Source organism: Cryptococcus depauperatus, chromosome 7 (genome assembly GCF_001720195.1).
Source record: "Cryptococcus depauperatus CBS 7841 chromosome 7, complete sequence".
Taxonomy (NCBI): domain Eukaryota; kingdom Fungi; phylum Basidiomycota; class Tremellomycetes; order Tremellales; family Cryptococcaceae; genus Cryptococcus; species Cryptococcus depauperatus.
In genome coordinates, this window is record NC_089474.1 from 40,276 (window position 1) to 63,526 (window position 23,251).

Sequence of the window (23,251 nt, forward strand, 5' to 3'; positions counted from 1 at the left end):
TTTCTACTAATCACTTTTCGAATATCTTTGGCAGCTATACCCAAGATATGGGATCTGAAAGACAAGATGATGCAGCATAAATTTTGCGAGGTTAAGCATCGAGAAGAGCTGATCTAAGTTCTCTAACGAAACAGTGAGCTTGTGACATATTTTTGGGCGAAAGCAACCTACCAAGATCGAGACCACTATGTGGCACAATGACCGCCATCGACAAGTAAATCTGCGCCTGTCATGAAAGAACTGGCGTCAGAAAGCAAATAGATCACTGGACCTATCACAATACTTCAACATTTGGACAGATAAACTGTCAATAAGAAATAATCTTTACCTCTAAATTCATCCGGAGTAGACAATCTTCCCAACAAAGAACCCTTCAACCAGGTATCTCTCAGCTCGGGTTTTTCGTCAAGCAGAGCAGCAGTCAAGGCAGTTCGAATCTTGGCCAGATGTCAGCACCTTTACATCTTTTACTAGTGAAAACACACATAACCAGGCGACAGAGTCTATAACGGAATCAGCCAGGTGACTTGAACGATGGAGAAAAGGCTGACATTCACTCTCACTCCTCGTCTACTCCATTCCAATGCTAGATTCTTGGCGAGCTGATTAACTCCCGCTTTACTCGCATTGTACGCAGCACACTCGATGCCCAAGTTTGCGACATGTCCACTCATACTTCCTGTCATTACTATGCTAGCTCCTCCGTTCCCAGCCTTTCCGTCTGTGTTGGGATGACGGCTGAACCATTCCCTAGCAAAAGCCTGTGCACAAAGAAAAGTGCCCGTCAGATTTACGTCAATGACTTTGCGGAATATAGCAGCGCTAAATTCAACTGCAGGTGTCATAACTTGTATGCCTGCCGAGATGAAAAGACCCCGAACAGGTGCATGTTTCGATGTTTCGTTGAAGAGGCGTTGGAAGACAGACTTTATTGCCGCTTGGTCGGTAACATCCATATTGTGATACTGCAAACTCAACCCATTCTCGCCAGCATATTTCAGCGATTGATCCCACTGTGGCTGTGAGGGTTCTGGCAATTGATCCAAACATACAACATGTGCACCCGACTCCAAAATTGCTTGAGCAATTGTCAGTCCTAGCCCTCGACCACCACCCGTGATAATGATGGTACGGTCATGGAGGTTAAACAATTCGGGAGCACGAAGCTTGGCAAGGGAAGCTACCACTTTCTTCAATACTGACCTCACTGGGAAACTTTCTACTCACAAGCATCTCCTAAAGTCTGTACATCTCCTTCTGCAGGCTCCTCGGGTACACCAGACCGCTTCTCCTCCTGCTCTTTGGTCAATTCAGCCACAGGTTGACCCGAGAAAGCGGGTCGTGGCTGGTGTTGCGTCGGATGCGAGGCTTTGGGACGGTCATTACTGTCTTGTTTTTTCTGCAGGAGCTCAGAAGACGTGGTCATCCAGCGCTTGGAGCAATTGATTCCCAACACTTTCTTCGATGGGTAGTAAGCAGCATTAGCGGAGCGCTGGCGGATTATTTGTCTAAAGGTGACAAAGAAAGACATGACTGAGTGCCGAGTAGTGTTGTAGATTGATAATCGCTTGAAGATAAGCTGGGATTATCTACCCGTAGGATACTTGTTATGTAGGATTCGCCAAGATACTGTGTAATTTGGGAAAACACAAGTTGATTGCGTTTGAAGTGTAAGATAGACGTCATATGAAGGCATTCCGGCCAATTTTTCCGGTCCTCCGACGAATGGTTTCAGCAACTTGGAACATGATTCAGATTGAAGTTGTAGTTGAAAAGATGCTTTTTTTTTCTATTTTATGTAAGCCATAGATGATGGGTGCATGCACCAGAGGTGCTTGGGTGCTGGTGTGAGCGCTGTCATTTATTTAACCAGTCAGAGGTTGACTGTTTTCCAAATCGATTGAGCAACACAAAGTCTGACTACCGAACCTAGGCGTACCCAGTATTATAGTAAATCTTATCGCAGCGTTTAGATCAACATGGTCCATTTCTAATCCTCAAAAAGCCATGAATACTCGGCTCTGTGAATGAGTCTCGAAACATCTGTCCAAAAACTAGCAGAAATTTCACGTTTATGATGTGGACGATGTGGGTTGGAGTCAGCTTCTCAAGCTGGTTGAAGTGAGCATCTTTCGGAGAACCAAAGCAGCCATTACTAAGGATACATCGTCAAATTCCGCTATCGACAAGCATTCTATTGAGTAGTCCATTAACGTACTATGACAAACACTCAAGACGACAATACTCTCAATACTTTCAAGCTGGCTAGATTGTAGAGTTTGGGCAGTTATCCTTTTTTTGTTTTGACTTGATATTTGAAAGAAACGTAAGTAAAATGTGCAGAGATACAGAAAAAGATTAAATAAAAAGCAAAATGCCTGTTTAAATTATTCAATTGTATCGTCAACATACTATTGTTGACAACAATGACCTCCACCAAACCTCCACTTCTAATTAACGTTATTCATATAAAACCCTCAATTCCGCTAATGTCTATCTATGTTTGTATTTATTACAAGTTTTATATTGGATACCTATCTATACAAGATATAGCACTAGGTTGCCACACTGTTTCGCCAAATTATCAATTTCTTTTCAAAGTCGAGGATGAGCACGCCACTGCAACCCCCTTCAAAACCCCCATCGCCTGCTCCAGCATATCGCCAGACACCTCTAAGAATAGGATGTGTCCAGTTTGATGTCAAGGTGAACCGTATTCCGTATTGCTTTGGCAGTTGCTAATGTTTCTAGCTGGGTCAAGTCAAGAGGAATGCAGACAAGATTGAGCAGTTGACAGCAAAGTAAGACCTGGATATTCTGAATCTCGAGACTGAAGCTCGTGTAGCCTGAGGCCGGGGACTATTGATTTGTTGGTATTGCCCGAGATGTGTCTCTCTGGATACATGTTTCATAGTCCTACGGCTATCCTTCCTTATCTCGAACCGCCTCGTATAGGCCCTACATCTCTACTGGCTCGCTCGTTGGCTACCCGATTAAAGTGCCATGTGGTTGCGGGTTATCCAGAGGCCTTGCCAACAGCTACGCAGCCCTTCAGCTCACCCTCGACTCCCCTTGAGGGCTCGAGGCTAGCAAGAGCAGACGCAGGTCCTAAAGAGATGAAAGAGCTCGAAGGAGAGGGTACCGGGGTAGGGTACAATTCCGCGGTTGTCGTTGCTCCAGATGGACAGGTTGTTGGCGAATACAGAAAGACTTTTAGGTATGATACAGACAAATGCTGGGCACGGGAAGGCGAAGGCTTCAAGTATTTCGACTTACCTCAACCTCTGGGAAGGCTGACTATTGGAATCTGTATGGGTGAGTATCAAAGTATGGCGCTTTTATTATGCTAAATAGAAGCCTAGACATGAACCCAAAAGATTTCATCGGTATGTCAATCGGATATAGTGACAGCAAAAGAGTCACTGACGTACTCCTAGCACCTTGGGATGCTTTTGAGCTCGCCAATTTCTGTCGTGACAATGCAGTCGACGTGCTTGTTGTTCCGTAAGTCTCTTAATCTGATTGATCTTTTCTATCCAGCTGAAGCATGGTTAATTGTATATCTGCTGAACGATCAATAGGATGAACTGGCTGAACCCTCCAGGTGAGACCCCAGAAGACGTCTTATCGGAAGACCCCAACGGGCCTTCTCTCGCCAACATCAATTATTGGGCCGCACGTCTGACACCTCTTCATGATCCTACGCCAAATTATTCTGACCAGGAAGGATTAAATGCCGACAAGGGAAAGGAGGTTGTCTTTGTCGCATGCAATAGGATTGGAGAGGAGGAGGGTACGTGATTTATAAGAGTCGAGAGTGTAGCTGAACACGATACAGGTTTGACATTCATTGGGACCAGCAGTGTGATGGCTATATCATCACAACCATCCAGAGTAGAGCTCATAGAGTGTTGTACAATCTCAGAGGAGAAAGTGCTGATTACGGTGGTTGCCTAATGCGGATACCACTTGGCCTCAAGGTGGGATGCATCTACATTATTGACGTTCTTCTATGACGCTACCACGGTAGGGCACATGATCCTTGGCCGATAGGTCTACAAATATATCTCTATGACCACACCAATACTGACAAACCCTCTCTCTCTTTCCTCGGATCCTAACCCTTACATGATCCCACAGCATCCACCGCCAGTTCTTCCCCTTCCCACCTCACTAGACATCGTATACTGATATGCCGCGGAACCACCACTCTTTCCCAAACCCATCCCACTGGAACCATTCGCCATTTGTGAATTGTTGGTTATGGTTTCGTAATGGTAATCCGACAATCCGTGGGGAATACGGTAACAACACTGAGTACCGCAAGAGCGAAAGTCTTTGCAAGCACATGCGGGTTCACAGGTACAGCTCGAATCTGTGATCCCACTTGACCGATGGATTAGAAAATACAACCTGTCGGCCATCCAAAATTACCAACCAGATGAAATTCAGCGGTGGCCGAATGATAACCATCATGATTCTTCGCCTTGCTCATCCAAATGTCAAGTCGCTGGCAGAGGTAAAACAGTTTCGGAACCTGCAGGATATTATCGCCAATGGCATACTATATACCATGCCTAGTTGCGTTGCTAGCCTCTTATACGCCAGTAACACAGCGGGCATGCAGGCTCGGTCTTGCTTTAGCTTGCCCATCTGCTCTCTTCCAAATTAATTTACAAGCAAACACGAGCAAGTCCTCCACCCTCGCCCCACATTGACCAATTAATCATATGGCAGCGCATCTTCTGTGACCCGCCCTAGGGTTTTCCGATGATGGCCGGAAGGGCGTAGAGCCAGAACGAGGTGCGGACATTGTTGACGAGCTTCCAACTCAAAGTTTCTTGTAAACAGAATCAACTAATAAAAGGTGACCTATTACCTTTTCTTTTCCTCCGTCGATTCCATCACTACCATCGTCGCTCTGTATTGTATGCCAATCGGGAATAATATGCTCGTGTCCACCGCACGTCGTCTGCAACGTTTTGGTTAAGTTATTAAACGAAATGTGTGTACAAACTCGAGTTTTCCGGCGGACAAAGAGGCGAGTATATATTTGCCCCGAATCTCGATTCTGACGTTGTTGGGGTGTGTGGTATGTGTAAGGGGTATTTGAGCATTTAATCAGGATCGATTTGATATTGGGATTAAATGAGATGCTCGTGGATGCGGTCGTTTTTGTATTGAAGAGTTATAGTTGGGTAGTTGATCCATAGCAAGCGGATGTCTCTGAGCATAATGCGTGCTCGTTGTTGCATATGATGGTGCTTCCATGAGGACTGACGAGGTAGACGTTGAAGAGTGTGCTAGGAGGAGACAAGACGTATGACTCAAGTACTGGCTCTTTGGTGTGTTGCAGCGTGTATCTGTAGCCGTTCCATGTAGCATGGTGAGGGAGGCAAGCGGTAAGGGGTTGGCTCTGATTGTAGTGGCAGTATTGGAAGAGATTGAGTAGCACTCTCCCATTATAGATATGCTAGAATTGTTACAAAGCATTAGACATGCTTGTCATTAGATAAAGAGTAATTCAAAAATAATCTTATCTATTAAAGCAATGACAAGATATGTTTGGGTAAGCTTATGCCGACCGCAAAGTCCTCATTTGACCTCCACCTTGGTCCTCCGCCATATATCAATCCACCAGCCAGTGGATTCCAATGTTTTATCGCTACACCTCTTTTACAATTAGTATTCCAGGCTACTCTCAATGGATCAGACGGACGAGGACAGCGCTAGAGCAATCAAGCCAGAGATTGATCAAGTCTGGGCAGACCCATCGGCGGATGTGGTCCTGGTGAGTAGTGACCATGTAGCATTTCATGTCCCATGTTATCATATCCTCTCCCAAAGGTGAGCAGAAATTCTCTGGAGATGGGATTCATTAACGTGGCTGTAGCACCGCTTTGAGAGACGCAATTCAGATCGACTCTGCACACTGTCCCAACTCTGTATCCTCTCAATCAGATACACCACGCTCAAAGCCCGTTACCTTCAATTTCTCTGACGAAGATTACGAAACGGCCGAGTCTATCCGTCTCTTCCTCTCGATCGCTACCTCTGGCGATATTGACCAGATTGCCGCTTCCAACCCCTCGACCATCGTTCGTATCCTTCTGAGCGGCATCCTCTTCTTGCAAAAGTACGACTGTGCCCCAGCTCTGCACAACTTGACGTCGTGGCTGAGAAAGCACGCGGCGACAGAGGCGAGAAATAGTAAAGTGCTCAACGCCTTGGATTGTTTCATCATTGGAGCCAAAACAGGGTTGGATAGTCTTGCCGTTGATGCAGTCAAAAATTACAAGCCCAGAGGGATCAAAGTCAAGACAAGAGGATCTGACGGACAGGAAGACGGAGGGGAGAGATACGAGATGGATGAGTTTGCACCAATGCAGGAGGAGAGGTGGTGTTGGGGGGTATACACTGGTCTCGATCCAGCAGAGTTTCCCATAATAGCATGGGAAGCTTGTCCACAAATCACCATTTGGGCATTGTCCAAGGCTTGTAAGCAAGCAAGCAGCTGGCACACGCGCGGAGAGCTTTTGGAAAGCATCCTAGATGAAGTTAGATTCTTGAGATGAAGGGTCCAGGAAGCCCAAACTGCATATTAGTTTTGTGATCTTGTTGTGTACTGGTACTGAAAATGTAAATTTGAATGGAATTGCAGATCGTCTGCCGCATCTATACATGACTGTAAGTCCTTATAAACACTCAGCATCTGTTTTGTTCTCCTTGGCCTTTTATACTCTATTCAAAAAGTCTCAAACTGTTATAATGCTATGCTAATGTTAGCAAAACGCAAGACAATGACAAAACAACTTGCCTCTCCCAAACCATACATCCGTCTGTGGTAGCTGATTCTCACCACCCTGTCACCGGCTTCCTTACTTTGCTCTGCTGTCAAAGTTCCTCCAAAACTATCGCCTCTGCCGCCATGAGAGACAACTGTGGGTGGCCCGCGCTGGATGACGTGGATGGGTATATTGAAAGCACGAGACAATGCTTGAATCTGAACATCAAAAATTAGACAAAATTGCTATCAGCCTTTGTCCTTTTAGCATTTCATACGCACCTCTGGTTCGCCTCCCCATTCACCAGTCTCAGACACCATTTGGCAGTATTGCTTGAAACCCTCCAGCGTCATGATACCATCGTCTGTTGCGCCTGCGCTGTCTTCTCCAGTAATAGAAGGAAGGAATGGGATAAAGTCATCGGGATGGGCGAGCATATAGTCAGAAGTGTACTTTCGAATTGCTTTGGGGTCATTTGCCTATCAAGGGTTGTTATTTAGTCTTCAATTGATATCATGTTTTTAGATGCTTGCCTCATCTGGACTAATGAGCCCGATCTGTCCCAGTTGATCGCCAATAGCCGCATACATACAGTGTCCATCTGGAGCAATCTTTCAAGCTATTAGCACACGAACCATACATTGATAAAACAATATTCTTTTATCGGACTTGCCTCGAAAATCTCCCTACCAAGTACGTTACAGGCTGCAGAAATGACTTTGATCTCTTCCTGTCTCTCCCGTTCTAATTGGGCAGTCCAATTGGGATCAGCTGGTGGTTCAGACTTAAGCATTTCTTCCTGCTTGCGAGCCTGATACAGCATCGTCAGGACAGAACATACAGGCAGCATGCAAACTCACTTGACGCTCTTCAAATCTCTGTCTGCTGGACTTTTTCTTCTTGCCGCTGCCTTGTCCACCTCTATTGCCATACATGCCGCCACCATACATTCCTCCAAGATTGCTGTCGTGCATGCCGTCAGTGTTTTGCATAACAGTGGACTCTTGTACAGCGATTTCAGGAGGAGCGGCATGGTTTCCAATATCTTTTACCCGATCAGCCATTTCCTCGAGGACAGCGCTTTGCTGAACCTCTTCAGCGCTGATCCCAGCGGCCACTGCTTGGGACAGGGCAGAATCGCTGATGGTTGATGGGAGTTCGGTAGGTGATATTATATCTTCAGTTGGAGTCGATTTTGAGGGTGATGAATTGGGAGATAGTAGTTTCTTCAGTGCACGACGTTTTGATCCTGGCATGTGGGATGCTTTGTGTTTGATAATATGAAAAGAATGTGAGTGACGAAATCGAATTGTCAAAATGTAATGTACACAAGTCGCTATCTGGGCAGGGTTTCATGTTTAGTAGTATATATTGAAAATCCTCAGCCATGTGCTTAGGTTTCGTCGTATAATGGTTAGTACATGAGATTCTGATTTATATACCTTATTCTCATAATCTGGGTTCGATCCCCAGCGAGACCTTTTTTAATTTTTGATATATTTCATATATCATAAATATTCAACCAGCTTCATGACATCACTGATGGCCGTCGCTCCTACTGCTCAACAAAATAGAGTTGATGTTTTGATTAATACTGCCAGTCTTGTCCATCATCTTATTCTACTAGGTCAATGTTGGTCTATGAAACAATGTCTTTTTTCCGCAATGCCACTTACTTTTATGGGCAAATCTCGTCGACATTTTCACTCTTGACAGCTGTATACAACTGAGTTCTCAGTGCACCTGTTTGACTTGCTTTCTTTTTTCCGGTCTTAACGAATTTGTAATGCATAAATATAACAAGACAAAAATGTTTGGCCAAGATAAGTCGTATCTGCCTTTTTCCCACGGTCGCGACTGCATTTCCGTCAAATGCAAGTGTCAGCAATATTAACATGTTGAGTTTGTATTTATTTTTCATTAATTTGTGAATATATTTTAGACGGCAAAGTAATGCTCAAGTCCGTGGGTGACTATGAAGTAGCTGAGGATTATGAACTTCAACCCTCCAACAATGTCGAAGATCCACTCTTGCCCACCCATTCCCGACATGAACTCGTCCCTCTGCCACCGCGCCAACAGCTACAACGGCAACGGCAATCTATGCGCCAGAAATCGATATTCACATGCTTGTGCTTGAACTTGCTTATCCTTTTCCTTGCGTTGGGGTTGATGACTTGCTATTTCGGGCGAGTAACTTTGGACAAAGTCAAAAGCTGGGACCAATTACCGCCAAACTTTAAGAATTGGTTGAATGACTTGGCGCCTACAAAGACACACGCTGATCATGCCAACTTCCCTACTGAGTATGTAGAGGTTTAGTATCCAATGTGGAATGTGGAGCTTACAAAGCTTAGTGTCGGTTATGCTGGTCCCACACCTACGGGCAAAGAGTGAGCTTTGTGCTAGGTGTAATGATATATCTGTCTTTATTAACTTGGACTTAGGCCTGCCCTCATGTTGACTGCTCCATTTCTTCCAACACATACCGACGTGTATCCGCTTATTCCTCCGTCGGCCAAATCATCACAAGATTTTAGCATTATTCAACACTGGGGCCATCTTTCCCCATACCGCACTGTCGAATCGCATGGGTTGTCTGAGAGCAAAAGTCTGGTTCCTGAAACTTGTGAATTAGATAGGCTCATCTGGCTCCAAAGACATGGCGCAAGGCAAGTCTGCGGGTTTTGCTGTTGCTATTTGCCATTGTTGATTCGAAATTTGCAGATACCCTACCTCCTATCCTGGAGGTCCTGGAGCATTTGCGTCTCGTTTGAAATTTGCTACAGGGTGGACTGCTTCTGGCGACCTCTCTTTTCTCAACGAATGGAATTATCAGCTTGGCGCCGAAATTTTGGTCCCTTTTGGGCGAAGTCAGCTTTGTATGGCATAACGAGGGCCTTTTGATTTCAAGCACGTCAGCTGATTATTCATCCAGATGATTTGGGAGTATCTGCCAGAATAAAGTACGGTTTCCTGCTCGATAGATTCAAATCAAAGTTGCCTGTTTTTAGGACCGAGAGTCAAGAGTATGTTTTGTCAACTGTCCTGGCGTGCAAGCTGTAACTAACTAGCTCTATAGTCGTATGTTGAAGTCTGCACAGAACTTTGCCGCTGGTTTGTTTGGATGCTATGTCCTGGCGACTCCGTGTACTAATTCATACCCACAGGTTTCTTCGGCATACCGGCAGAAGATCAGTACAACCTCGAAGTCATCATTGAAGCTCCCGGATTCAACAATTCCCTTGCTCCGTATACGACTGTGAGTGTCCTTTGTCGTGCTGAATCAATTGATTCCCATGACCATTCGCTCTCCATTAGTTACAAACCTGATTCTTTTCTCAGTGCCTGCATACAGACAATATTTATGAAGCCAAGCTTGCTGAATGGGATACAATGTTTCTACAAAAGGCGAAGAAGAGATTGCAAAAAGACATGGATGGATACGAACTCAGTTTGATAGATATTGTACAAATGGCAAGCCGCGTTTTATTCGTGTGAGTTACGCTAATCACTCACTAATATTAGATGGAGATGTGCGCATATGAAGTAAGCCTAGTCATGCATCACTTAGGTTCAAGTTGCGCTAACGGTCATTCGCCTAATAGACAGTGGCTCTCGGATATTCAGCTTTCTGTGAACTTTTCAATCAGAGGGAATGGAAAGGGTTTCAATATAGAAACGACCTCTATTGGTGGTATTCTGGTAGTTTTGGATATGCACCAGCAAAGGCCATGGGCATTGGATGGGTGCAAGAGCTAATATCGAGATTGACTGAAAGTATGTTGAGTGTCCACATTGGAAAGATAACGTATAATGGTGTTGTGCTAACCAAGAGTAGCGAGATTGGTTGAATTCAATTCCAACATCAACTCGAGCTTCCATGATGACGTACATTTCCCACTTGGAGACCCTCTGTATGTATCCGCTTTTTCATTATACTGTGCCCCGAATTTAAACTAATCTCCATCAGCTATGTCGACTTTACTCACGATACTTTGTTTGCTCATTGTATGTTCATTTCATATCATTTCTGTTACAGTTCACTTTGTAACTTGTTTTGCGCAGAAAGACGCTGATCATTTTCTCAGTACTCCCAGCCATGAACCTAACTACCTTTGCCGAGACCGGTGAGCTTCCAACGGACCACATCCCTGACAATCGCTCGTTTATCTCGTCTCGGTAAGTGTGATGACATTCCTTTCTATACTGCTTGAACCATCTTTTTGTCTCTTTCCAAGGTGTTTTTCAATGGGAATGAAAGCTAATCCATCTCGCAGAATTATACCTTTTGCGACCAACTTGCAAGTTCAGGTTTTATCTTGTTCCAGCGACAGAAACATTCGTATCGTTCTCAATGACGCCGTCGTTCCCCTTACAGGTATCTCTGGCTGCCCAAAATCTAAAGATGGACTCTGTCCTCTTGACGCATTTGTTTCTGCGATGCATAGTCTCATAGGAGAAGTGGACTTTGCAAAAGAGTGTGGTCTACGACGAAAGGACGGAGAGGAAGAGTAAAGCTAGATGGAAATATGGAGTTAAATCTGATAGGCCCTTATAAAGATAGACGAAGATGGAGGCTGAAATTCCTCATGAAAGTGGAAATTATATTTAAATAATATGTATAAGTTGAAGGACCAGGTGTCGTTGATTGACATTTGCAGCACCAACTGACCAACTAAACGTTGTTCCATTTGTTTATTGAATGATCTTCCAAATCATATAGAAATTGTGTATTGCAACTATACCGCAAGTTTGATCAAGACCTCAATGGTCGTCAGCAACCTTGTATACCACCTTTCAAACTATGTCGACTTTTACAATCGGATAATGTTGTCCTTATTATGATGGTTTTGAATACCATTAGAGATAGAAGGCTCAACTACAAAAACGATTCCAAAATTTAAAACGAAACTGGGCTTGACTGACGATCCAGAGGAACTCTACCATAACTTTGCAGAGCTGATATCAAAAGTCTAAATAGAACAAGCATTCGAATATCTAATGTCAATGTATTTGTATCCAAGATCCAAAAAAATTAGTGTTTAAACCTCCTGTCGTCTCTGTTCCATTGACTCTTCATATATAAAATTCTCCTTACTCCTCTTCAACGACGACAACCGTCCCCATTCCAGATATAACCTAAACATATAAGCCGTCATATCTTCTTTCCTCCAATAAGCCTTTGACCATTCTTTGCCTTCCTCGGCAATAGTACGAGCCAAGAGGGTCTCTCCACCGGTATGGTACAAGTCGCCTTCAAACTGTCGACAAACCCATAAGCAAGACAATCCAAAGAGACACAAGTTGAGTGACCAATCCAACATACAAACGCAAGTGTATCGTAGAGGTCAGAATAATCCATCTGTACCGGAACATAGTGCACCCATGGCTGAATCCTGTCAGTCCACCACTCAGCTTGGAACAAAGTGAGTTAGTTTTGCCTACCATTGATAGACAGACGGCTTACGCATAATGGTAGCTTTAAAGATCAAAGACTCAGAAGCCAACAGTCTCTTGAACCTCGCTGACCAGGCATTCCCGTCAATGTCTAAAACATACTTGTAGTTGAGAGCTTCTTCGTGCGACATGGAATCCAGCCAAGGAAACTCAGAGGCCAAGTTTTCACATGTATCGTCCTCTTTGTCACATTCTTGGAAACATCAGCTTACAACTGAAACTCTAAAGAGACCTTACGTATTGGAGAACCTGTAAAAGCGGTATCCATGTACCGAATGTTTGCAGCTTCCAACTCTACCGTCTTGGCCGTCACTATCAAACTCTCTGATCCAATCTTTTTGGGAGCTGCCAGCATATGAATCTTTTCAGTAACATTTGGATCCACCATCTCAACTTTATCCTTGTCGTTCATCATGTTGGTAACGGCTAGCAACCGAGCCCGGTGGGATTGTCGCCATGAAGTATGGACAGAATGGTATGCGCCAGTGTTGCTTCCTCTCCATAACAGCTTCTTTTTCTTCTTTCTTTCCCACGGCAAGTTAATGGGTGTCGTATCGACCCACTGCTCTATTGGCACGCCCAGAATGTCGGAATGTAATCTTGTCTTGCTTAACGAGATGATTGGAGTGAGCGGTTGGGCTACAGGAGATTGGCCAATGAGAGCACCATGAATGGACAAGAGTGAGGGATGCTGGCAAATGTCCATCAACAACGAATGGGAAGAGACAAACGACTTGTTGGCTAGGGATGTGTTGTGATGAACAGCCAAGTTAAGTTAAGTATCTTCTATTAATAACGATTAATATCTAACGGAACCTTTGTGTATATCTGTAACTGAACGGCAATCCTTCTATCCTGTACACACAACCCCTTCTTACATTCTTATACTACTTAGTTCATTGAGCACAGCTTACATAGAACATATAAGTAGCTAGTATTGTATCTACCTCTTCTTTAGTGATGTATCAAACGTCTCTTTATACATCTCATTCTCCAAATCAATCCTCTTATCCATCCATCTCTATCTATCTATCGGTAGAAACAGTCAGAGACACATAGCTCTATCTCCTTCTGGCTATCCAAACAGCCAGACTCTGACATGTGTCTGGCACGGAGTTGATATTCGCTATGCCTTTCAATCTTTTGATGGGTGAAGACGTCGGACAGGCCATGGCAAAGCCACGGGTATACGTATCAATCTCTTCGTCTTCGTCCAAGTCTGCCAGGCATCAGCCTTTAAACGGCCAGCGACAAAACCTACATTCGTCGTCTCCGATTCTCTCCAATAGCTCCCTCCTATGATCCCAACTGACCACGGACCTCGGTGTGTCGTGCACAGAGAACACCAGAGTCGTATCGGGGAGCCATTTGGCCACATCTCTGATGAGCATGGCTTGCCCTTCCAACCGTTGGTCGGCGCCTTCAATCCTACGGCTATAGGCGCTGCGAGCACGCAGAGATCCATGTTTGATAGACAGGGTGTATGTGTCGGGAAGTTGAGCAGCTTCAGATATCCGGCGAATTAAGGTAGAGGGTGAGAGGGCGAAAAAGGGAAGAATGTCGTTGTGAATCTGATCGTATTCGTCTGGGAGGGAGACGTTGTGGGTACTGCTGTCTTTAGCCTACCGCCCGTTTCTCTCGCGACAAGCTCACCATGCATAGGCCCACCATTTTTCAAAACCCCGAGGCGGCAGCATCTTGTAGCGACGTTTGTATTCTTCAACAGCCTCCTTCAAGGTCTTGCTTTGCCTAGCTACCTTGTCGTCCCATTCCTTCCTGGCATCGTGGATGAGCTGATAAATCGGGTGGATGTTGCTCTTGACATTGACTCTCAGACGACCATCTACCGTATCATGGGCTGGGAGTCTCTTGACAACGGACCAGGGGATGGGACTGCGGGGCTGGGCAACATTCGCTCGGGTAGAACCGACGTCGTTACCCTCTTCTGGCGTCACCAAAGACAGCGTGGGATGGTTCAACAGCCGGCACAGCGCGAGATACACCACCCATAGTACCACTCCCACCAGTATTCCTCTTCCAGGTCTCCGTCTCAGCCACCGACAAATTCTTCCTCTTCTTTGAAACTTTTTTCCGCCAGTCTTGCCAAACGTCTCTTCTTCAATGGTGCCTGAAAAAGAAAACAGTCGGGAAGATGCAGGAACCCGTTTTGGATCGCTCTTTTCGAGATGAACCTGGACTTGGTGCCTGAGAGCGGCATCAATATGTAGGGGAAGTGGTGGATCGAGGAGGTGAGCCACGTGGCGAGATGGATGTCTTTGAGACATGATGGTGGATAGTGGGAAAGGTAGGAAAGTTGCGAAATCGCTTGGCTTTTATATTCACTGGGAAAACACAAATTCCAAGAAATAGAAATATTCATACTGGTCCAAGCGGTGCCGAAAAACGACAATCTGATAGATATAGAGCTGTAGTGGATGGTTAGGCAGAGTGAGTCACTACGGCAAAGGTTATCTTTTTTACTGCAGGAGGATGAGGTGGTTTACCGACGGAGAAGAGTAAAGATAGTGGTTGCTACTCAAGGATTGGTCAATCTAGAAGGGTTGTGCATTGAAAAGTCTCTCCCTGTTTGAATGGGCTTGCCACGTTGTTTACCAAGGATTTGGGAGGACAGCGATCTTATGGTTAATGCGTGGACAACGTTGTAGAGCAAGTGAGATCTTGATACTGGGAGGAGCAGCTCGGTGGTGAAGGTGTTATTTCTGTTTGTGATCCAAATACTTTCAAGGTATGGGTTATGTTGACAAGACGATTTGCGAAGAATTCAAATGTATAAATAGTTGCCTTGATCAAAAGAGTCATCTTCGGCCATAGCTCCGGTGAAGCACCAACACTCGTTTGATCGTTGAAGTTAAGCCCGGAAGCGTTCAGTCAGTACCGAGGTGGGGGACCACTCGGGAATCCTGAGTGCTGAAGTTTTTTTTTGTACTTTTTTCTATATTCGTATCTTGGTTGCGATTATAAGTTTTAATCGTATAATTCTTGCTAAACTCTTTCGAGTATGCTCAATGATGAATCATTTCAGCATAAAGACTTCTAAGCTGACTTGTCGGTTATTTTCAATTCAGAGCCTACAGAATGTTCTGTGTCAATCTGTATTGGAATCTACGTGATCCAACTGTTGTCAAGGATTTGACTCCGTTTATAGATATTGCATGTAATAAGGTAAAGTATAAACATGAATGTTTATGGAACTATGCTACGCGACAACTAGTTAGGCGTGCCAGTTACTCCGCAAGCCTATCTGCTTCTGACAATAACATTATCTATTTTGTTATAGTCATAACCATTAGGGTTATGTAGGCTTGAGTGCCTCACTGTAATTACAAGTTTTATTACTTAAGGTTCTGGTAGAAAGGCTTAAGGTCGAATACCGCAAAAGTAGCACTGGTGGTGCATATGAAATGAAGTATGAAAGAGAAACTATTCTCTCTACAATTATGTATTCTACGTTGACGGACTTATCCGGGTTTTCTCATGTGGCAGCGTGATGTGCTATTCACTTACAGGTTATTCATTATTACGAACAGAACAGGAATCGTCATCACGGAAGCAGATTTTGGCTGTGTTCGATTTAGTCCGAATCGAATAGAGGGGTTTCTATGTGTTCAACTCGAAAGGCTGATGTTCAACTTCTCATATTTTGTTTAATATAAGATAACTATTCAAACTCAATACTTATCTTGTTCTATATAACATAAACATTCAAACTCAATACTTTCAACTCTCAGCTGTCAACGCCATCTATAGATATGTCAAGCTTGCAGATTGGCTCATCGGACGGCTCCCAGGCTGTGAAAGCACTAGGTGCCACACTGGGTTTGTGTTGGTATATTGTATGTCTAGCTAATATACCAACGAGTGTTCCTGATACAGCAAATCTAGCACTTGTTATGCATCGAAATGGAGTATCTAAAGAAAAGATAGATTACAATATTCCTCTTTATATATCCTCTGCTACTCAGAGAACGCTTGTGTTCTGGGTCGAATAATATAATCCACAGAGCCAGACCTGCAACAAGCTACACAACACAGCCGAGGTCGCCGCAGCGCCTCCATAAGCGTCCAATACGGCGATGCACTTACAGACTGATTCATTATTACAAACTGTCCCAATCTCATCTACTTATTTAGGTGTTTCAATTCTAAACATGAGTGGAACAAATTTCACTTCGTGACAATAAGCCGCTTGCAAGATGATTACGTAATGTCCAGTGGTTGTCAGTTTTATCTCATACCATTTCATGTATCTGAATGTTTATGTCTATGTCATGCATCACTAGCAAGCAACCTAGAGTTCTATTCTTCTATAATCTATATCGAAAACATCTCAGTCACACAAATCTCGTGACATTAGATATATACATCGGGGTTTCAGTGCAGGGAGATGGCTGGCAGGATCATGTTGGGTGAGACCCTGTGAGTCGCCGAAGGAGCCAGCCTGCAAGCTCGACATATGCGTAGATGAGGTCAACGGCAGCAGGTCGAAAAGCGTAGAGTCCAAAGTCTTGTCTCCGGTATTGGACGAGATATGGTGAATGGAACAAGGCAGCTCAAGTTGATCATGCAAAATACATTGTTCAACTCGGACCATGTTGAACACAGCCGAAAACTGCTTTTGTGATGATGGACAGTGTTCAGTTCATGAAATTGAAACACCAAGTATTTCCGGGTCTTTTTGACCATTGGCAAGGATTCCCTTGATCAAAGAATACAACTCCATGTTTTCCGTCTCCCACCACTGGTCATTGGGGAAAACCTTTTTCCGGATTTCGTTCATCAACGGGATTAAAGGTTTGTAGAAAGGTGTAAACTGGGCACGCGTGGTGTCCAAGAACATTCTCTCATCACCTATCGTGGCAAATTTCAGATCAGCTAGCATGTCATCGTCCTTATATTTCCATTCATCATACTCAGCAGCGCTAACGGCTTTATCTGGACCATCTTGATAGATACAAATCCAGAAGAGAACCCAGAAAAAAGATTCCAGGTCGTGCATGAACGAATGTTCATCACCCAGATGTGCCCCGATAGCCATGAACGCTCTCGTTCCAATCTTCCCCTTTGCCCCAGACGCACCTATCCGCGGTACCCTGATTGCATGGTCAAGATCGATCAAGAAGGCGTTGTCATTGTCTTCGTCTATCATGAGATTATTGATGGAGATGTCTCGGTGCAGAAAACCGGCTTGTAACAGGGATTCATGTCCTGCAATGCAGCGTTCCATCGCGGCAAGAAGGGCTACTCGAGAGCTTGCTTTGTATATTGGTTTTCCATAATCACAAAGAATAACTCGCCGATGCACTCGATTAGACAGCATCTCTATGTTGACTTCTGTTTGAGACGTTGAGATGGAGCGCTTACTGGGTGGTGGTGGCAGGCTGGTTTCGCTAAACGGGCGCTTGACACCAGCCTTGACACCAGCGCCACTGCTGCGGCTTTGGCTCGGCGTGCCAGTCGCACTTGAAATGGCAGTCGCCTTCTTTGGGCGATACAATCGGAAATGCACCGCTTCTGAAAGGTCTATCCCTTGTCGAATGTTGACTAGAACGTCATCATCCTTATCACCAACACGGACAGTGGCGTGATAGTAATGTCGGGCAACATTGATGACTCCGTTCTCCGTCGCTTCCTGAAGCAGTTCACCTTCGTGATCGTGTTTTGAGTCTTGCCACGAGTCTTTGATAACAAGTGGCTTCTCCGGGTCTTTCTCGGCATAGGCTTCCCAACAGGTAGTGGCCCGGCCGACAACGCACCGCGCCCGACCCATGGTTCTCTTAATGATAATACGCTCTTCCTGACCGTTTCGTTCGATATCAATATACCGCTTGTCGCCGCATGTGATTATCGTAGGATCGAATCCCAGGTCCTCCTCACTCATCCAAAGGAATCCTAGGATGGTCGATACGAACCGCTTTCCCTCTTTATTTATATCGAATCGGTCGGAGGCAATATCCCCAAGCCGATCGAATTCCCACACTCTCATCAGGGAGCCACATAAAGTGAACCCTAGCACAAAACGACGTGTATCTTGCGCAGAGAGTACTTCCCTCGCGTATCTGCCAAGGACAAAACGCGTCTCATTAGTGGTATCTGCCGAGGGATCACTCTTCAGCTCGCCAGGTACGAGTATTTGTGACCAGTGATATCGAGGGCCACTCCTAGCCTCTGGACCACTAACTAAACCGATGTCCAACTTACGCTCGCCAGTAGAATCCTTTATTGGCTTGCTAGGTTCCACAAGTAGCCGGCGATGAGTCTGGGGAGGGCGATAGCCTTCCGCAAAAGCCACCAGGTTTGCCGTTACATCTTTAAACCAGACTAAGACAGCATCCTCGTTTGCGTTTGTTGGCCAACCCTTCCACCCGTCCCGGAAGAGTGGATCGCTGCCGCTCGTACAGCTCTGGAAAACAGCCACCGCTGCTCTTTCTAGACCCTCAACGCTTCCAAAGAAGATAGCATGGAAACCAGAAAGTCCATCACGTAAATGCCCAAGCTCGCTCTTAAGAACCCGATAATCAATGTAAGGTCGGCGTTCAGATGAGTACCTAACGCTATTTATGTGATGCAGCCATGGGGTTTGTTGGAAGGAAGGGAGCATCGGCCGGGGAGGTGGTGCTAGTTCGAGGGCGGCAGTGGCAACGAGATCCCATATCAGCGCATCCTCTGGGTTATCGGCAAGAGCTGCTTCGAGAAGTGGTATGATGGGGTCGAAATCAAAATCCTTGGACGAGGCAGAGGAGATGAGGCGCAATATATCATCTTCAACCGTATAGTGGAACGACGTTTTTGACTGTAGAAGGCAGGACACGGGAAGAAACTGAAGAGCTGCTAGAAGAAACAACGTAACGCACTGTACATCTGTAGGATGGTTAATGAGGACCTTCTACGGAAATGTATTCACGGCTCACTGTCTCTGCTAAGCCGGCTGACGTCGTTCGTCGTGACTAGTGGCCGAGAAAGGGCGCGGAAAGTGTCGAGACCGTTTGCAATCGGGTGGTCTTGGATGATCTTGCATCTGGTTTGATCTGACTCGGACATGATGCTGAAAAGAGACCTTCAGATGAGAATAAAGATTGTCCGCAAATGTCAATGTTCTTCGCTCGCTCGATACAAGATACTTTGTTAAGGATTTGTTGCAGATTTGTTAAGGATTTAATCCGTTTATATGGATAACAAATGGTAATAGGGTCTTTCAATTTCACATGCCACATTCCAATTAATGAAAATAAACTCCCCGTGTAATTACGTAACACTTAAGTTATTCATTTTTGAGAACTGAACAGTTTTCAACTCGTGTCCAAAAATGTATAATCTTATTGTTCTCCATATTCTTATTTGTTTACCTATATATATATAGATTTATAGTTGTTCTGGTTTCCTCTTTTCCACTTTAAGAGCTAAAAAGAATACCAGTGGCCGGATACATCTATTACACATCTTGACATTTATGGCAAGGCAAAACGACAAGAATATTTTCTCGTATGTAGAGCGATAGAGTGGAATGCAAAATGAGAGAGGACTCTGTCTTTAGAATCAACGTGAACTTGCGAGATGTTTTATAAAGAGATATCTAATAAGCAGTAAGCATATCTTTGATCTTTAATCTTTGATAGTAGGCTTTCCCAAAACAACAAAATACAGTTGATATATCTGGGAAAGCTCACCGAGTAATACAAATACTACCATGTTGATACTCTATTGAAAAGGTTCATCCATGTTATAAATGAGGATTACTGCTTTGTTGCTAGAAAAAAAAAAAAGAGATTGTAGAATGATTTGTTTCTGTTACCATCTATAATGCTTTGAAGAATCTTTGCTCTGGGCCAAACGTGTCATTATTATGCCAATTGTGTACTGAAATATTAGCCATTATTAATTCTGGTGTACCAAAAAGTACAAAAAAAACTTCAGCACTCAGGATTCCCGAGTGGTCCCCCACCTCGGTACTAACTGAACGCTTCCGGGCTTAACTTCAACGATCAAACGAGTGTTGGTGCTTCACCGGAGCTATGGCCGAAGATGACTTTCAATTTCACAACCAAAATACAATCCTTTACATAAATCTCCACATTTTGTCTTTTGTTTTAAATGTCAGACTTTTACAACTCACGTTACCATAAAACTTTACAACTATGCGTCACTCTCTTTATCTTTTAAATCGCGCAACAAACTATCCAGGTCACATTCCACTTTCATTTGCTCAAAATGCTCTCCTCGCAGTGGGCTCGGGAGTGGTTGGTGTACTCGACGTCTCTAGAGGCGATCTCATCGCTTCTCTATCAGAATCGACAGCCAGTACCTTCTTACCTGCTCTACACAGCAAGATGAAGATGACTCCAGAGGGAAGGCAGGTAATGAAGGATCGTCCCGACATATCATCCAAGACAATTGAAGGCCTGAAGAGTCTCAAGCGAGGGACTTTGGGACGTGAGTATGTGGAATGGATGGGTGAAGGAGGATTTGAGCCTGAGAATCGTGGTCCTGTGAGCGAGCAATAGATATTGTGGTTATCCCAGTCTGACAAGGTATCAGGTACGTTATATTGATTCTCCAACTCTGGCATATACCATGTTTCGGTACCGCCAAACTCACGACCTTTACCACACTCTTTTCTCTCTTCCGCCAACTTTACCGCATGAACTTTCCCTCAAAGTGCTCGAATTCTCAAATATGAATCTCCCTGTCGCTCTCCTGTCTTCCATATTTGGACCTTTGAGATTGAAACGCAAGCAGGCATGGGTAAGAGATTGGGTTCCTTGGGCACTTCGGACGGGGCGAGAAGGGCGAGTTTTGGTCGGTGTTTATTGGGAGAAGAGATGGGAACAAGGTATAGGAGAGCTCAGAAGGGAATTGGGGGTGAAAAGGAATGATGGAGAAGGCGTTGAAACGAGATGGAAAGGTTACCAAGAAATCAGAGAGTTGGAAAGAGAATTGAGAAGAAAAGGTGAATGGGTTGACGAGCCAGAAGAATGGTGATACACCAATCGAGCGTGGAACCAAGATAATCCATATACAATGGCCCTCTGCTTGCATTCTGTTGTATGTTTTTCAAACTGACATCATACTGAATCATTAAAACATTTCCTCCGTGTCTGTAAATGACGGCACAGCAAAAAAACAATATCTTGTGACATTCAGAATATTTAAACTACTCTTGATACTGACCAGCCTCATCAGTCATCCTTCAATCTATATATACAAGTTCTCATCCAGTGTAGGGTGTTCAAAGTGCCCAATAAATAATTTCCTAATCACAAAATTATCATTACTCATTTCTATGTCTAGTAGATAGACTCAAAAGAACAAATAAGTCAACACAAAGACACCCGCAACAAGTCCAACGACGACCTCAAGTGGTACGCCCTGCTGTTGAGCCGTTTGAAAAGTAGTAGCAGGTTCTTTGACTGCCTCTGCAATAGACCCAGGTACACCTCGCTTTCGCAAACCGGTGATATTTGGCCCTTTGGCCTCGATGAGCTCCGCACGCAATCTTTCAATTTCCTTGAGCGCGACCTGAAGTTTTTCGGAATCAGTTGCAGTGGCAGAAAGAGAAGTCTCGAGAGCAGCATTCGTTGGTTGTATGTCAGCAGGCGAGAGTGGTGGGAGAGGAGGTTGATTAAAAGCTGAATTAGAAAGATCTATCTTTACTGGCTCAACAGGAGAGCGAGATTGTTCGTGTGTGGGAGAAGTTTGGGCATGGCTGAAAATGGCCTACAAGTCTGTCAGTTAATCATCCAAGAATATGCTGATTTGGCAGCTTGTATATAAAAATTATTGTGAAGAAAGAGACAAACAGTGGCAGTGGGCTTGTAAGAAGTGACAACCTTGAATGCAGTGGGAGGCTTGTAAGGGGGTTGCTCAATTTCCCAGTACGTGTACCCAGCGTTGCGAAACAATGCCGGGTCATACTCCTTGTCTGGCTTGGTGGTCCACCTGGTCAAGCCGTCGTGAGGCTGATTGTGCTGTCAAGAACCATTGTCCAATTGTAATTTGAAATAAAGAACACGAAAGCAAGTTGAGAATCGTATTCAAACCGCAAAACAAAGAAAAGGACCACGGTCAAGCCCGCCCCTTAATAAGAAGAAACAAGTACTTACCGATTCTTCAATCTTGCTAACATCATGACCTTCTTCAACTTCTTCAGGAATGCCCTGTACAGTTTCGCTTCCATCCTCGGCAGGAAGATACACGACCTTGAGCTTTCTTTCAGTGATAGCGGCTTTGTTGGTTTTTTCTACCTGTGTCCACTAACGAAAGCGTCAGAATACTTTTCAATGAACACAAGAAAAGACAATCCATTCACCATCTCAGCCAACGTGTGCATCTCTTCGTCGGGCGTGATAAAGGCAGACTGGACAAGAAACTTGTCTTTACACTTGGCATGAGGGGGTGGTTCTTGAGCCAAGGGTTGCAGCATGACTATTCCAAGTCAGTATCCGTCGTCTGTCTCAGTCATGTAGACGTTTGATTAACAACTTACTGTGTACCTCCACACTCTCCCCAGCTTCAACACGCCCAGAATTGGGTCTCACTGAATACTGCTTTGGCGCAGTAGTTTTGACTTTGAAGGCAACAGGGTGAGAGTTAGGGTTGTGAATGAAGAGGGAACGCTTGACAACCTCATTGAAAGGTCCTGTAAAGCCGGTGAGATGTCAGTGACAATCTAGAATCAGAATTGATGATGAAGGATATAGGAGTTGAACAAGGTAGATTTGGCCTAGTCGCTTAGTCGACAAAACCTTTGGAAGCGGTTTCCATAAGCATTGAGCTGCCCGGCAGGCAATATGAGCCTTGGCGTACAATCAATATATCTTGATTGAAGTTCTGGTTGTACAATCCCACTCCATTCAAAACACACGAGACTTACGAGGGAAACCCAGCTGGGTGGAAGGGCTCAGTTCGACAGACATGCTTTTATATTCTTGGCTTCGCGATCAGATACAGTCTTTTCTAGTAAGATTTCGCGCAACTTGACAAAGCAAAGA

General features: G+C 44.6%; 10 protein-coding genes across 10 annotated transcripts; 4 read left to right on the forward strand and 6 right to left on the reverse strand.

Moving 5' to 3' along the window:
• Positions 1-113: 113 nt before the first annotated feature.
• On the reverse strand, positions 114-1,426 carry L203_105328 (uncharacterized protein; the record flags this gene model as incomplete). The annotated part of the gene is made up of 7 exons (XM_066214696.1): positions 114-122; positions 172-185; positions 242-271; positions 329-437; positions 486-503; positions 552-1,180; positions 1,228-1,426. 7 exons carry the CDS (start codon positions 1,424-1,426, stop codon positions 114-116), a joined length of 1,008 nt encoding a protein of 335 aa, XP_066070793.1.
• Positions 1,427-2,607: 1,181 nt separating this feature from the next.
• L203_105329 (uncharacterized protein) lies at positions 2,608-3,957 on the forward strand (the record flags this gene model as incomplete). The annotated part of the gene is made up of 7 exons (XM_066214697.1): positions 2,608-2,706; positions 2,752-2,801; positions 2,846-3,315; positions 3,363-3,386; positions 3,438-3,504; positions 3,582-3,793; positions 3,839-3,957. 7 exons carry the CDS (start codon positions 2,608-2,610, stop codon positions 3,955-3,957), a joined length of 1,041 nt encoding a protein of 346 aa, XP_066070794.1.
• Positions 3,958-4,124: 167 nt separating this feature from the next.
• Positions 4,125-4,476, reverse strand: L203_105330 (uncharacterized protein; the record flags this gene model as incomplete). Its single annotated transcript, XM_066214698.1, has 2 exons — positions 4,125-4,386; positions 4,439-4,476. 2 exons carry the CDS (start codon positions 4,474-4,476, stop codon positions 4,125-4,127), a joined length of 300 nt encoding a protein of 99 aa, XP_066070795.1.
• A 1,228-nt stretch (positions 4,477-5,704) lies between these two features.
• On the forward strand, positions 5,705-6,575 carry L203_105331 (uncharacterized protein; the record flags this gene model as incomplete). Its single annotated transcript, XM_066214699.1, has 2 exons — positions 5,705-5,847; positions 5,894-6,575. 2 exons carry the CDS (start codon positions 5,705-5,707, stop codon positions 6,573-6,575), a joined length of 825 nt encoding a protein of 274 aa, XP_066070796.1.
• A 166-nt stretch (positions 6,576-6,741) lies between these two features.
• L203_105332 (uncharacterized protein) lies at positions 6,742-8,041 on the reverse strand (the record flags this gene model as incomplete). The annotated part of the gene is made up of 6 exons (XM_066214700.1): positions 6,742-6,771; positions 6,818-7,003; positions 7,067-7,264; positions 7,319-7,396; positions 7,459-7,596; positions 7,646-8,041. 6 exons carry the CDS (start codon positions 8,039-8,041, stop codon positions 6,742-6,744), a joined length of 1,026 nt encoding a protein of 341 aa, XP_066070797.1.
• Positions 8,042-8,738: 697 nt separating this feature from the next.
• L203_105333 (uncharacterized protein) lies at positions 8,739-11,303 on the forward strand (the record flags this gene model as incomplete). Its single annotated transcript, XM_066214701.1, has 14 exons — positions 8,739-9,091; positions 9,143-9,178; positions 9,233-9,457; positions 9,513-9,667; positions 9,724-9,814; positions 9,868-9,902; positions 9,956-10,047; positions 10,131-10,262; positions 10,314-10,334; positions 10,394-10,565; positions 10,627-10,702; positions 10,759-10,796; positions 10,877-10,967; positions 11,066-11,303. The coding sequence occupies 14 exons, from the start codon at positions 8,739-8,741 to the stop codon at positions 11,301-11,303; spliced, it is 1,755 nt and encodes a 584-aa protein (XP_066070798.1).
• Positions 11,304-11,830: 527 nt separating this feature from the next.
• On the reverse strand, positions 11,831-14,530 carry L203_105334 (uncharacterized protein; the record flags this gene model as incomplete). The annotated part of the gene is made up of 7 exons (XM_066214702.1): positions 11,831-12,049; positions 12,115-12,203; positions 12,256-12,438; positions 12,483-12,986; positions 13,339-13,464; positions 13,507-13,853; positions 13,899-14,530. The coding sequence occupies 7 exons, from the start codon at positions 14,528-14,530 to the stop codon at positions 11,831-11,833; spliced, it is 2,100 nt and encodes a 699-aa protein (XP_066070799.1).
• A 2,375-nt stretch (positions 14,531-16,905) lies between these two features.
• On the reverse strand, positions 16,906-19,304 carry L203_105335 (uncharacterized protein; the record flags this gene model as incomplete). The annotated part of the gene is made up of 2 exons (XM_066214703.1): positions 16,906-19,124; positions 19,175-19,304. The coding sequence occupies 2 exons, from the start codon at positions 19,302-19,304 to the stop codon at positions 16,906-16,908; spliced, it is 2,349 nt and encodes a 782-aa protein (XP_066070800.1).
• Positions 19,305-20,398: 1,094 nt separating this feature from the next.
• On the forward strand, positions 20,399-21,242 carry L203_105336 (ubiquinone biosynthesis protein COQ4, mitochondrial; the record flags this gene model as incomplete). Its single annotated transcript, XM_066214704.1, has 2 exons — positions 20,399-20,749; positions 20,799-21,242. The coding sequence occupies 2 exons, from the start codon at positions 20,399-20,401 to the stop codon at positions 21,240-21,242; spliced, it is 795 nt and encodes a 264-aa protein (XP_066070801.1).
• Positions 21,243-21,560: 318 nt separating this feature from the next.
• Positions 21,561-23,176, reverse strand: L203_105337 (uncharacterized protein; the record flags this gene model as incomplete). Its single annotated transcript, XM_066214705.1, has 6 exons — positions 21,561-21,977; positions 22,061-22,228; positions 22,364-22,513; positions 22,570-22,685; positions 22,747-22,899; positions 23,134-23,176. The coding sequence occupies 6 exons, from the start codon at positions 23,174-23,176 to the stop codon at positions 21,561-21,563; spliced, it is 1,047 nt and encodes a 348-aa protein (XP_066070802.1).
• Between the last annotated feature and the right edge of the window lie 75 nt (positions 23,177-23,251).